Source organism: Puccinia triticina, chromosome 16A (assembly GCF_026914185.1).
Source record: "Puccinia triticina chromosome 16A, complete sequence".
NCBI lineage: Eukaryota > Fungi > Basidiomycota > Pucciniomycetes > Pucciniales > Pucciniaceae > Puccinia > Puccinia triticina.
The window spans coordinates 145,100-157,131 of NC_070573.1; the positions used below are offsets into that span (position 1 = coordinate 145,100).

The 12,032-nt window shown below is 46.4% G+C and overlaps 2 protein-coding genes across 2 annotated transcripts; both read right to left on the reverse strand.

The window, feature by feature from the left end:
- Nucleotides 1-1,324: 1,324 nt before the first annotated feature.
- On the reverse strand, nt 1,325-2,449 carry PtA15_16A21 (uncharacterized protein; the record flags this gene model as incomplete). Its single annotated transcript, XM_053163889.1, has 5 exons — nt 1,325-1,476; nt 1,577-1,648; nt 1,719-1,889; nt 1,961-2,200; nt 2,344-2,449. The coding sequence occupies 5 exons, from the start codon at nt 2,447-2,449 to the stop codon at nt 1,325-1,327; spliced, it is 741 nt and encodes a 246-aa protein (XP_053027671.1).
- Nucleotides 2,450-10,947: 8,498 nt separating this feature from the next.
- PtA15_16A22 (uncharacterized protein) lies at nt 10,948-11,724 on the reverse strand (the record flags this gene model as incomplete). Its single annotated transcript, XM_053163900.1, has 1 exon — nt 10,948-11,724. One exon carries the CDS (start codon nt 11,722-11,724, stop codon nt 10,948-10,950), a length of 777 nt encoding a protein of 258 aa, XP_053027672.1.
- Nucleotides 11,725-12,032: the final 308 nt, after the last annotated feature.

Consider the following 12,032-nt stretch of genomic DNA (forward strand, 5'->3'; position numbering starts at 1 on the left):
GACGCCCGGTACGTACGTCTAGTTCTAGTGACGAACTCATCTTTAAGATTCAGCAACGGGTCCATGGTTTATATATGGAAAGAGGTATCTCTTACCCGTAGATTGGTCACTGTGAACGCTGACGGGTCTATCGTCAGGCAACAAATTAACTCTCTCGGTAGATCCGTCCTCTTGGTTAAGTAGGACTTCTGGTGAGTCTCCTCTGATCAAGTGTTCTACGTCTGATTGCTGAGAACCTGGAGTGGTGGCTCTGGGTTCGCGGATACCTCCTACTCGATTGTCTGGGAGGTTCGAGGTTCCTCGAACGGTGCTTTCAGCGTACTCAGACACTGGATTGGGATAGAACTCTTGAGTCTCTGTCTTACGGCAGAGATGGCAGACGATTACTGACTTATTAGGGGTAACGAAGTTAACGGGATTAGTGTAAGTAGTAGGTATTGGTTTGGATAGAGTCGTCGAGAGGGTTACTGTTCTCGGCGTCAAAGGTATTTGGTAGTTTTGGTCAGCGGAAAATTTCCCGGCCAGACCCCCAATTGTCAGGCTTATGCTACTTACGGAGGAGTCCGTAGTGCTATGGCCGTAGACTGTAGCAGAAAGAATATCAATCTTTAGTATATGACCTTCGATAAGCGGCTCGGAGTAACTCGACGAGACTGACGCAGCTTCCAGCAGTCCTAAGACCGGGGCAATCCAACTACAAGTTACGAAGAACTCGGTGGGTATAGGAAAGGATAACAAGAAGGATAACACACCTAGGTTACGTAGCAATCGGAACGGTCGTAAGAGTGCGTAAGGAATCGTAGGAGTGGGGCGTAAAGAATAAGGAAGATACTATCTGTTGAGTAGGTTATACTATCGTAGACCGGGGGCAGTGAGATTAAGGTATTTCCGACTGGGAGTCGATGAATGCTTAATATACTACCGTAAGGGTTTCGAGGGTATGACCGCGCAAGACTGGATAAAAATGTACTGAGGGGAAAGAGAGGAGCGATGCATCATCGCTTAGCTCTCTCTTTTATATCTATTGGTCAGCTGTTTGACTTGTGGTTGGTGGATACTTCCCTACCACCTTCTTTATCTTTATTCTGTTTACCTCCTTTCTACTCTATTCTGTTAGTCGTACCCTTTCATTCATAATGTATTCTTCTTCATGCAATTTGTGTCTTCCGCGGCCGCGCCCGCGCTACTCTGATTCATAATGCAATTCTTTCATGCATTATGCTATTATTGCGCCTGTACTCGCGCTGTTTCTCTATTTCTAATGCGTCTCTTTACTCTATTATATTATCTCTCCCCGACAAGCGCCGGCACCAGGTACGAATGCTCATTCACCCGCCGATACAGTTGCGAAATTACCTTGATCTGTTGCCCCCGCGAGAGCAGGTAGTTGAACGGCACCCCCGTCACCCGTGCCATTTCCGTGTAGTTCACAAAACACATCAGCTTGTCCATCAGCCGTTGCGGTAAATACGCGTCCTAAAAAACCAACATAATACAACGAACGTCTCAGTTGGCATAGAAGGCGGAGTGTGCAGGGGGGTGGCAGGATGGACCTTGAGACAATACACGGCCAGACGTCGTCTGGTCTCCGCGGTCCCGTTTTGCAAGTCAGTAATGATGGAGTGATGGACGTCCTCTTTCTGTTCGCCTGGGCGGGGTGTGTACGGGGCGAGTGAGCAACATGAGATCTACGGCAAGAAAGGATGGGGGAGATCTACCTAGGAAGTGAGCACACACGGCATTCAACGTGTAGCTTCGCAGCTTGTAGTCCCGCTGCATGACCTGCAGTAGGTCGAGTTGGAGCCGGCTGTCGAGATGAGTTTCCTTGGAGTCGCGCGTGCCGTAGGCTTTGGACGAGAAGTGAGTCTCCTTGACGGCCGTCTGCGAATCTGCGACGATCCAACGCCGCCGAGTCAGTCCCAATTCCATTCAAGGGATGCGAGGAAAGCTTACTGCGTGCGCATCCTGCCGAGGTACGGAAAGGTGGAGACTTTCAAAGCCTTGGCCCGGCCGGGGAGATAAGGCATATCGAAGTTGCTGGTGTTGTAGCCGATGACCAAGTCGGGATCGCACTCGGCCACGAACGCCTGCCATTTAGCCAACATGATATCTTCGGAGGCGAATTCAAGGACCTGGCTGCTGGAGATATGTGCGCAGGAGTTGAGGGTGAAGACGTTTCGGACGAAGGGGACGGACCAGCCTGGATGAACACCAAGCAGAGATCAGTGGCTGGACATGGGGGCGTGAGAGTTACTGAGTAGTTGAAATAGAGACACAAGTAATCTAAGAGCCAGTGTAGAGTATAGAAAGGAGAAAAGTGGAAAATAAAAGCTTTGAAACAACTATTTTGAGCGGCGGGGTTTTGGTGTCGGTGGAGGAGGATAGTTGGGTGTTCGGGCCCGCTGTCTGAGGGCGCCGCTGTTTGAATCCCTGACGACATCCGCATCATCCTCGACTCGGATTGGCCGTTTTTCTGGACCCTACCGGCCAAATGGCTTGGAGGTGATCTCAGCCCCTGATTTCTCCACTAATCCTTCCAACAACAGGCACCATTAGAAGCGCAAGCTTCCATGAACACTCAATCCAGCTTGAAATTCCTAAGGAGCTTCATCCCTTCTGAAAAAACATCCTGTAAATAAAATTACACTGTAAACAATCCGACATCTTCAATCCCGGATATCCTAACGGATATATCTGGTACTTATATCAATAAGCAAGTATCACACAATTTTGACAGCTAACAATTATAATGATCAGGTACTATGTATTTAAGACTCAGACTTGGCTGCATCAAGTCAAAAAACTGTGAGAGGGTCCAAATGTGTATTCACATACAAAAGGTGCATGGTCCCAAATGAACAGCTGATGGCATGGCAAACTTGAGCCTGCAGAAGTGGACCATCACTTGGTAAACATGGTTGGTGAAAAGGCCTCTTTGATTGTTCACATTTAGTATTAGAGGGAGGGAAGACAGGTTACAGAGCTTCAGGTTTTCCCAGCTTTGACACTGCGTGATACTCAAAAAAGAGAAATATAATTTTAAATAACTTTCCTCCAAATTGATGAAGGGAACAGGCATGGCAGAAATATCCCACAAGGATTGATCTACCAGTTAGCTGAGCCTTTATGGTTGCTATATTTGACAGCTTTCTTTCATTATGTGATTTTATGTGGGTTTTGATTGAAAAAAATCAGCCCTGAAAAATCTTCCTTGTCTGGTCACTTGGTCAAGGATATTTTGAGCATCAGGATAGTTACATTCTTGGCAAAAAATTTTGTGAATTGAAGCTCACACCCAGGATTTTGTTTGATATAAAGCAAACAGAAACTTTCAACTAAGATATTTCCATGTGTTGGAATTGAGTTACAGATCATCCTGCAACCACTTCACCTAGAGTCACACATCTGTTGGGAAAAAAGTTGAACAAAGACTTACGGCTCACATCTAACTCACATCAGAACATTTAACTGACAGAATTACAGCCTGGCACTCTCCAGAGAGTGCCAAACTTTCCCCCCTGGTGAGTGGAGTGGATTTTGGTTGATGAAAAGGCAAGCTGCAGGAGTACCTTGTGGGAACCAAGCATGAAATTGGAGGATGTTTTTGCAGAAAGAGCTTTCATCTTTCCTTATCAGAAACCTCAAGTAGTTAGTAATTTTCACAGAAATATAACAGATGACCTGGAATAATTGCCTGTGAAGACTACTACGTCAGCAGGAAAAATTTCCATCTTTTTGAAGAAGGAGTATTTATAAATGTTTTGGGTTTCAGCTTTCTTCAATGTGATTGAGAGAAGCTCAATGAGGTTTTGGTGAACAGCCTCAATGCAAAGTAGCATGCCGGTCAAGTTGTACAATTGCATTTGGATTTCTTCCAAGAACAGGCCGGATTCTGATTGGACAAGCTCCACAATGAATTCAAACTCCTCAAGTGTGCTTGGGTGGCCCTGGGCCTTGTATTTTTCTGGATCCTTGACCACACATCAAGTCTCTTTGGAAAGATGTAACCAGCAAGAGAAGGACTGTTGAGATACCAAAAGACTGAGAAGCCTACAAATCTCAGCCAAACTCATTCCCTGCTGTGCAATCTGGGCCACAGCAATCTTGGTTGTGGGAGTGTACAATTGAAAGGAAATCTTTGGATCAATTATTGGAGGCAGTGTTGTTGAGGGCAATTGATTTGGGAGGCAGATAGGGTGAATGGTGGGGGGAGGATGGGAGATGGGGGATCAGCCTGCCAACCACAGCAGGGTACCGCCACCCAACTGCAGCATTCCCCAATGGCATTGGGGCTGTGTGTGGCAAATTGGTGCAGTTTAAACTAGGGTGGTGTCCAATAACCCCATAACTTTAGCACACAGCTTTGCTCTTGAAGCCCAAGCAATTATCAAACAACAATACTTGAAATATTATAACTGGTATTTCCCCTTGCAGAACTGCCACCTGTCCCAAATTGCAGTGGTGTTTTACCCACCTCACTAACAAGGGGCTTGTGTTAAGCTTGCTTCTGCAGGGTCTGTAGATATTGACAGGAAGTCCTCATTTATCCCCGAATTACTCACTTCACTCAGTCTAACATAAGAAGTAAGGAAACAGCAGCTGTCCACACATACAAGATCAAATATCCGAAAAGTACACATTTCTTTTATTGTCATGATCCCTTTTCTGTACTTCCGATTCTCTTCTTTTCTATTGTGGGCAGATTACAAGTTTATCTTTTATATCATTGGGATTTATTTTCAAATGTGTCCCTCTTTGCCGAAAACATAATATTTATATCCATCAGAAACGACACAAGGGACTTTTACCAGCTGAGAAAGACGGAGGATTTGTAAACAGGGGGGAAGAGAGATAAGAACCAGAGATAAGGAAAAGTTCAAGTTGCTAGGACCTCATTGACAGTTTCAGACTCCGCGGCTGCATCAGCTTGGCCAGCTTCCACAACCTTCATCAATTCATCCACCTCAGGATTAGTAGATCCGGGGATCCCAGTGGATTGTCTGAATCGGTTTGACGCTCGAACAGTAGCAATTGCTTTCCGGAAAGTCTGGAAAATCAATCATGTCGTCAGTCAAACTTAAGATTGGCCTGCTCATGTTTGCCTGGTGCAAAACAAAAACAAAATGTGATTTGTGCTAACCTTCTTGGCATCAAATTGCCGCTTAAGATGAGGAAGCAGATTCTGTGTTTCACCCTTGTCACTGCTCGGATCAATCACACCCGGTTCAACTTCAGAGGCAAACCAGGGATGTTCTAAGGCCGTGCGGGAAGTTAACCGTTCTTCCGGAGAAACAGTTAAACATTTCGAAATAAAATCTCTAGCTGGATTGTTTTTGAATTACATATCATGTTAGCAATATCAAGTTCAGTTCTTCCACTCTTAGATCTGTCAGGCGTACTCAAGATGAGAGTGATAGACAAAGACTGGTGTTACACACCGATGTTGGAAACATTCTTCCAGTATTCGGCAGGTTCAAATTTGTAAGCTGCATCGCAGATTGCTCGTATTTCTGCAATACTATCATCCTTATCGAATGGAGTGTATCCGCAAAGCAAAAAGTATGTGATCACCCCGATAGCCCAGATGTCAACTGGTTTGCCGTGCCCGCTCTTTTTGAATATCTCTGGAGCCATGTATCCTAGATCGACCAATCGGAATTTAGCACAGTAGGATAGGATCCCCAGTTTGAATATTTCTCTTACCTGGAGTACCACACGTGGTAGTCAGTGCATTGAATTTTGAATCGTCGATTACTCGCGATAAGCCGAAATCAGCTATCAACAAATCTGAGTCATCCTCCGGACCCCGAAACAGTAAGTTCTCGGGCTTGAGGTCTATTTTTCAATGAACATAACGAGTTGATCGAGTCATGTCAGTGCAGATGTAAGTACGATATTAAAATCAATTGCGCAGGAGTTGAGCTGCAGGCGAAAGGACGTTTCTGAAACTAGTGTAGCGGGCACTCACCCCGATGAACGATGCCATGAGAGTGAAGATATTCAACTGCATTTAGCACGACTTGGACTAGATGTCGTGCATCACGCTCGTAATATTGTCCCTTGGCACAGATACGATCGAACAATTCACCACCTTGACATAAATCTGTGACAAGATATAGATTATTTAGAGTCTCGAAGTACTGTAAAGCTTGAGATGGATCAGCGGAGAAATTTGACTGGGTCAGCAAATGATTTAGGAGATACGAGACCTGAACTGACGTCGTGAAGAGTGACAATGTTCGGGTGGCCAGCAGAGATCTTTTTGAGCACGTTGATTTCGTTCCTGACCTACGTAGATCAGTCAGGCAACAGAATAGAGTTTCAATATTTGACTTGAATACTAGAACTAAACCGAAAAGACGGCGAAAGTTTCGTTAGATGATATCAGATGCGAGAAACTGACCATATGCTCCCTTCCCTCCATCAGTCTCTTGTTGATGACCTTACAGGCGTAATACTTGCCCGTGGAGATATGAACAGCCTCCTTTACGACAGCATAAGTGCCTGGAGAGACAGTCAAGACGGCACAGTCAGTTCAACAAAGTCTCAAGCCGGTGCATGCTTCATTCAGCTCATGTATATCCTGGTACCTGGCGATGGAAGACTGACCTTGGCCCAGCGTTCGGCCTGTTCAAGAAGTAATATGAGAGTCCGAACAAGCAATCAATCAAACAAAACAACCGATCAGTTGAGTGGAACATCGCGATCGATCCAAGCAACTACTATTAGAGCTGAAAAACAATACCTGTTTTGTATTGACATGGTACCGTTTGTGGGGCTGGCATGGTGGGCAGAGTGAGGAGCGACGAAGATGGATAAGTTGATGGTTGACTGGATGGTTCGATGACAAAGCGGAGGGCATTAATATGTCAGGGCAGCCTCTCGAACTGTCTCGACTCGGGTACACCACATCAATCACAGCATAAATATAGATAAATATGTATCGATTCACAGCTAACTGAGGTTATTACCCTCCGACTCACCAATCTGCATGCGCTCCTCTCCATAGCATCAAAAAGCAAGGGTATCAGATTCAACTTCCAAGTTTCAGGGTGGGCAATTTGTCAAGAGTGATGCTGTTTGGCATTGACCATGCCCTTGAAGTGGATATGCCATTGTCAAATCTCAGCCTGTTTTGTTGCAACTTCCACTGCAGCTTCCTTAAGACTTGAGGCTCTGCTAGCCATCCTTTCCAATCTTTTTTTTTGAGTCCATTTAGGTCCATTTATGGTATTCAAAATTGCATAAGATTTTTTTACATAAAATCATAAACCGCAATTTTGGCTGGGAGATGTCACTTTAAGTTTTATGCACGCTGACATCCCCCAGCCAAAATTGGTTTTATGATTTTATGTAAATAGTGACATATGCAATTTTGAATACCACAATTCCCACCTGTTTTACAGCATAACATTGTACAATTTCTTTCTTATGATTATCTTACTACATATAACAATCCACATACTCATTTGAGCACTTGATAGGGTGGTAGGCCTTGGCCCTTGAGTCTTGGGCTTTCAAAGGTCATAAAACTTCCTCAAGTCTCCTATGGAGAGCTACAATGTTGCTTGATATGAATCTATAAAAGTTTTTTTTTTCACTAGCCAACATAACCACATGATTTGATACATAAAACCATTCAATGTGTTAAAATGTGATCACCAATGGTCCAATTTGTATCAAGTGCAAACCATTCTGCAGCACAGCAAGATGGCCCTTTTGCACCTGTTGGCAGGTACCTGACACAATTCAGCAAATACCCGTGTGCCCTTGCACTGTGCAGGTTGTAGCCTTAGGTGAGGGGTGTTCCATTTTAGTAAAAATTCAAGGAAGTAGCTCCTCACTAGCCATGGGGAGCTGCAAGGGCACACATATACCTGCTGAACGGTGGCAGGTACCCTCCAACTGGTGCAAAAGGGCCATCTCTAATAGTTTACCAAGGCCCAGGTGATTCAATTTTCCCAAGCATGTTTTCTACATGTAAGATCAGGGATTTCTGGTTGATTTGATTTTCAATCAAACAAATTCATTTCTCAGAAACCTCTTTCTGTGCAAGCTTACCTCTTTCTTGAATCTTCTACACTACAATTCAATCAAACAAATTCATTTCTCAGAAAACTCTTTCTGTGCAAGCTTACCTCTCTCTTGAATCTTCTACACTACAAGAAAAGCTCTAAAAACTTCCAGTTGACATGCAAAAACTCAAAGGTAGGTTGGGGTGATACTCAAGCCTTTCTTGTTATGGTAGATCAAGCCCCTCTGGGCACTTGCCCAAGTTCTGGGTGTAAATCAACAAGCTCACAATTCCCACTCGGCACCTATCCAAGTTTGGCCAGCTGGGCCAATGCCCAAGAAAGGGTGCCACATGACACACACCATGGGCTGGCAGACTGGAAGGCTGAGTGATTCACCCCACAGCTCATGGCTGTATCACTCTGCATAATTCAGAGTCTTCCCCCTGTCTGCCTGGATCTTCAGCAACCTGGCTACCAGGTGGGATTGCTGATTGGCTTCTGGTCAGCAACAAAAAAAGAAAGAAAAAATGGTCAAGAGATGAAAAAATAATTGATTAAAATGTGAATAAAGGTGAACATAGAGAAAAGAAACAGGTCTACTCACCATACTCAAGAGGCCTGCTAGCTGTGTTGGTCTTTGTTATGTTTTGGTGAGGGGGAATGGGTGGCCAGAGCAGCTTGAAGCCAATGGTCAATGCAATCAGTCCAGATGTTGTGTAGGCTCTGCCAAAATTCTGGCCCCACACAGCCCACCTGATCAAGCCCCCTTGGCACATGCTCAAGCTTGTGTGGCCAAGTGCCTAGTTGGACTGGGCCAATTTCCCAGACAGGCTTGACCTACCATATAAGTGTGAGCAGGGCTGAGAAAAGCGGGCACAAGGTGAGTGGTGTGGTGATAAAATCTGGCACACATGTCAACTATGTCCATGGAGCAATCAGTGTGGCGTGCGGAAAACAGGGATCAATGACAGTGTGGATTGCAAATGATGTGGAAAATAGCTGCAGAGCGCACAACTGAAGATGGCAAGGCGGAGGCGCGTGGAGCTGCACCTCCACTAAGCAGGCCAGCACAGAGTGGCTAGCAGAGGTGGTGATTGGGGGAAGCTGTGTAAGCTCTTGATGGGGAGTGTTGAGTTTTCGCTGTGACAGCCTTGCAAAAGGGCTGAGTCTCATTTCCTCCCTTGCTTCCGCTCTCTCATCTCATCCTTCCCCTTGTCTCATCCTTTCCTCACCATCACATTCCCTTCCTTTTGACCACTCTTGTCTCGACTTCAATCAAACTCAACTCTTCAAGCTTTGTCTTGACATTGCTCATGACTCAAAACTTATTCCGGCTCGACGTTGCCCAAGTTCCTTATCAATCCCTTGATCGGCTCTTCTCTCCAATTTGGTGAGAAAAGAACAGCAATAACCTTTGTCCATTCCTCCCTTGGCTAATATCCTTTTCTTTTTCTCTCTCTCTATCTTTTCCAGTGTCCTTTTTCCCATTCTCCTCTCTCCTGTCTTTGGTTGTCTCAGAATCTCAATTCTCTTGTGGTGGTAATTCTCTCTCATCTTCTCTCCTGATGTTCTTTCTATTCCTTTCTTAAACATTCTAATTTTGTTTCTCCAGTCTGGTTCTCAATTTCATACCAATACAGATTAAATCTTCTCAGAGAGCTTCACTGTGCAAGGATCAAGGGTGGAGGGCGAGGCACAAGGGGCAAGGGCAGCTTCTAGAACCTCTGTCTGTTTGTTGCAGGGGAGGTCACACGAGTTTTGGGGAAGTCTCAGTACTTCCCTTGTATATACAACTTCATATAAGGGATAAGAGAAAGGGAAGAGAGAGAGAAGGGAAGGAGAATGTAAGGGTCCGGTGGACCCTCACTGAAGATGATGGGAAAAGGCACGTGGAGCGGGTGGAAGCCGGAAGTTCTAGGTCCAATCTGTATTGCAAGCTAGCCGGGAGGGAATGAGTCCCTCTAATTGGTAAGTACAACCATGTCTAGCTTAACTAAGCCTCTTGAACGGAGGGTCCGGGGGACCCCGCCCGGAGGGCTCTCCGCAGGAGAGGCTTATGAGTTATGTCTTGATTTAAGCAGGAGCAGAAAGGATCTGCTACACTAAAAATCCCAACCAATATAGAAAAACTGAATACACAGAGCTGTAGGTTCTGTTCTTGCAATCAATTTGAGCCACTTATCTATCTTGTCGCCAGAAAAACAACTCCTGGAGTCCCAAACAAGTGGAGCCTCATTTGGAAGACTTGTGCATTTTTGATCTTTTGAAAAGGTCAACAGATTGAGATAGAAAAAATCTGAGTAGACCAAAATGTAGAGAAAGAAAAGTAGCATAGGGTACAGATAGGGCATATTGGTGGAGAGGCTGGGGGAGGAGCTATAAAATTTTTAAAAACCTCTCAGCCAAATGAACTTTCTGCTCCCGCGTAAAATTTGGGATAATGCATAAGTCCCTCCCTGCGGGAGGGGCGGCTTCGCCGCCAGCCACAGCGCTCCCACCAGGGGGGACTTGTGTTAAGTTAGAACCATGTAGGAGAGGAAGAAGGAGGACAAGGGAAAATGAAAAGGAATCAGAAAAGACTGCTTACCTAGCCGGGAGGGAATGAGTCCCTGCCGGACTAGGGAAGTGGGGACTCGAGTATAAGTGTTCATCCGCGCGAGGGGTCACGTAATACCGTGACCCTTTGTGTGAAACCCCGTCGGAGGCGGGGGCTTCACAGTCTCCCCCCCTATAAAAGAGAGGGAACAATAACCAGAATGGGAGGAGTGAGTGGAAAAGTAGCAGGAGAAGGAAACACCTGGCATGGAACGGAAGAAGCGGGGAAGGGTAGATAAGATAGTATCAGGACGCATGGGAGAAAATTAGCTGGGGCACTAAGAGGGGCTGGACAATCAGCACAATAACTGGTGATGATGGTCGACGGGGAGGTAGGCTAATCTTCCTGATGGACAAGGCCATTCGTATCGTCTGAGTTGTCCGCGGCCCGCGGCGAATCATCAGAAATGTCAGAGAAGTCGAGAAGGGAGTCTGAAGTCGGGTCAATACCGGCGTAGAAGGGGCTCATTAAGCCTGAATCATCGAGGATCGCGGTAGATGTTGGGTTCAAGGGGGTCCAAGTTGGAGGTTTATCAATAAGAGTGGAATCAGTAGAGGAGGACAGGCAGTTGGAGACTCGGCGGAGGGCGGAAGGGTCAATCAATCTGACAGGGTCTTTTCTTGGCGGAAGAGGAGTACCGGAGGCGACATCGGATCGGGGCGGAAGGGAAGTGCGAAGGACGGCATTATTGGAGAACGAAGATGAGGCGGCGGAGAGCGGCGGGTTTCCGGGAGCGGAGACGGAAGGCGGGGACGATGCAGTGGAGGGGGCAGCAGTGGTTGCAGTGGTGCTGGCGTTCGGAGGTGTTGAGGCGGAGTGGACGGATTGGAAGGATTTGGTGGAGTGGGTTGGCTGACCTGACGACGAGGTTGAGCAGCCACTTCGGCTAGGAGAGGGGCTCGCGGTTGGCGATGAGTTGGAGGAATAAGGGCGAACTGATTTGGGCGAGGAGGCGGGTGGTGAGTAGATTTCTGGACGGGTCGGCGAGTCAGTTAGGGTAGACGGGGCTGTTGGCGATGTAGGAATGGCTGGCGCAGCGGGCGAAGGCGGGCGAATGGCGTAGTGCGGCGTCTGCTGGGACAACCAAGCGGCCGTGGACAAAAAGAAACCCATCTATCTCAGTCGAATCGTCCCGCGAGTTTACGGCTTTTTGGAGTGTAACACAGAAATTGTCCAACTCGTAGTAAGGTTTGATCCTTTGCTTAAGGGAGTCGGGCAGACGAGCACATATTGAACGAGGGTCGCGAGTGTTCGACTGGGAGGAGAGTGCTCTAGCTTCTGTGAGTGGGATACTGGAGCACATTTTACTAAAGAATTAAAGAGCGGCACAAGTGGAGTTTCTGGCGATGCGGAGCAAGTAAGTGGTGTGTCCGAGTCGGACCGGATAGGGAGAAGACCAGATTGGATATCTGGAAGAAAAT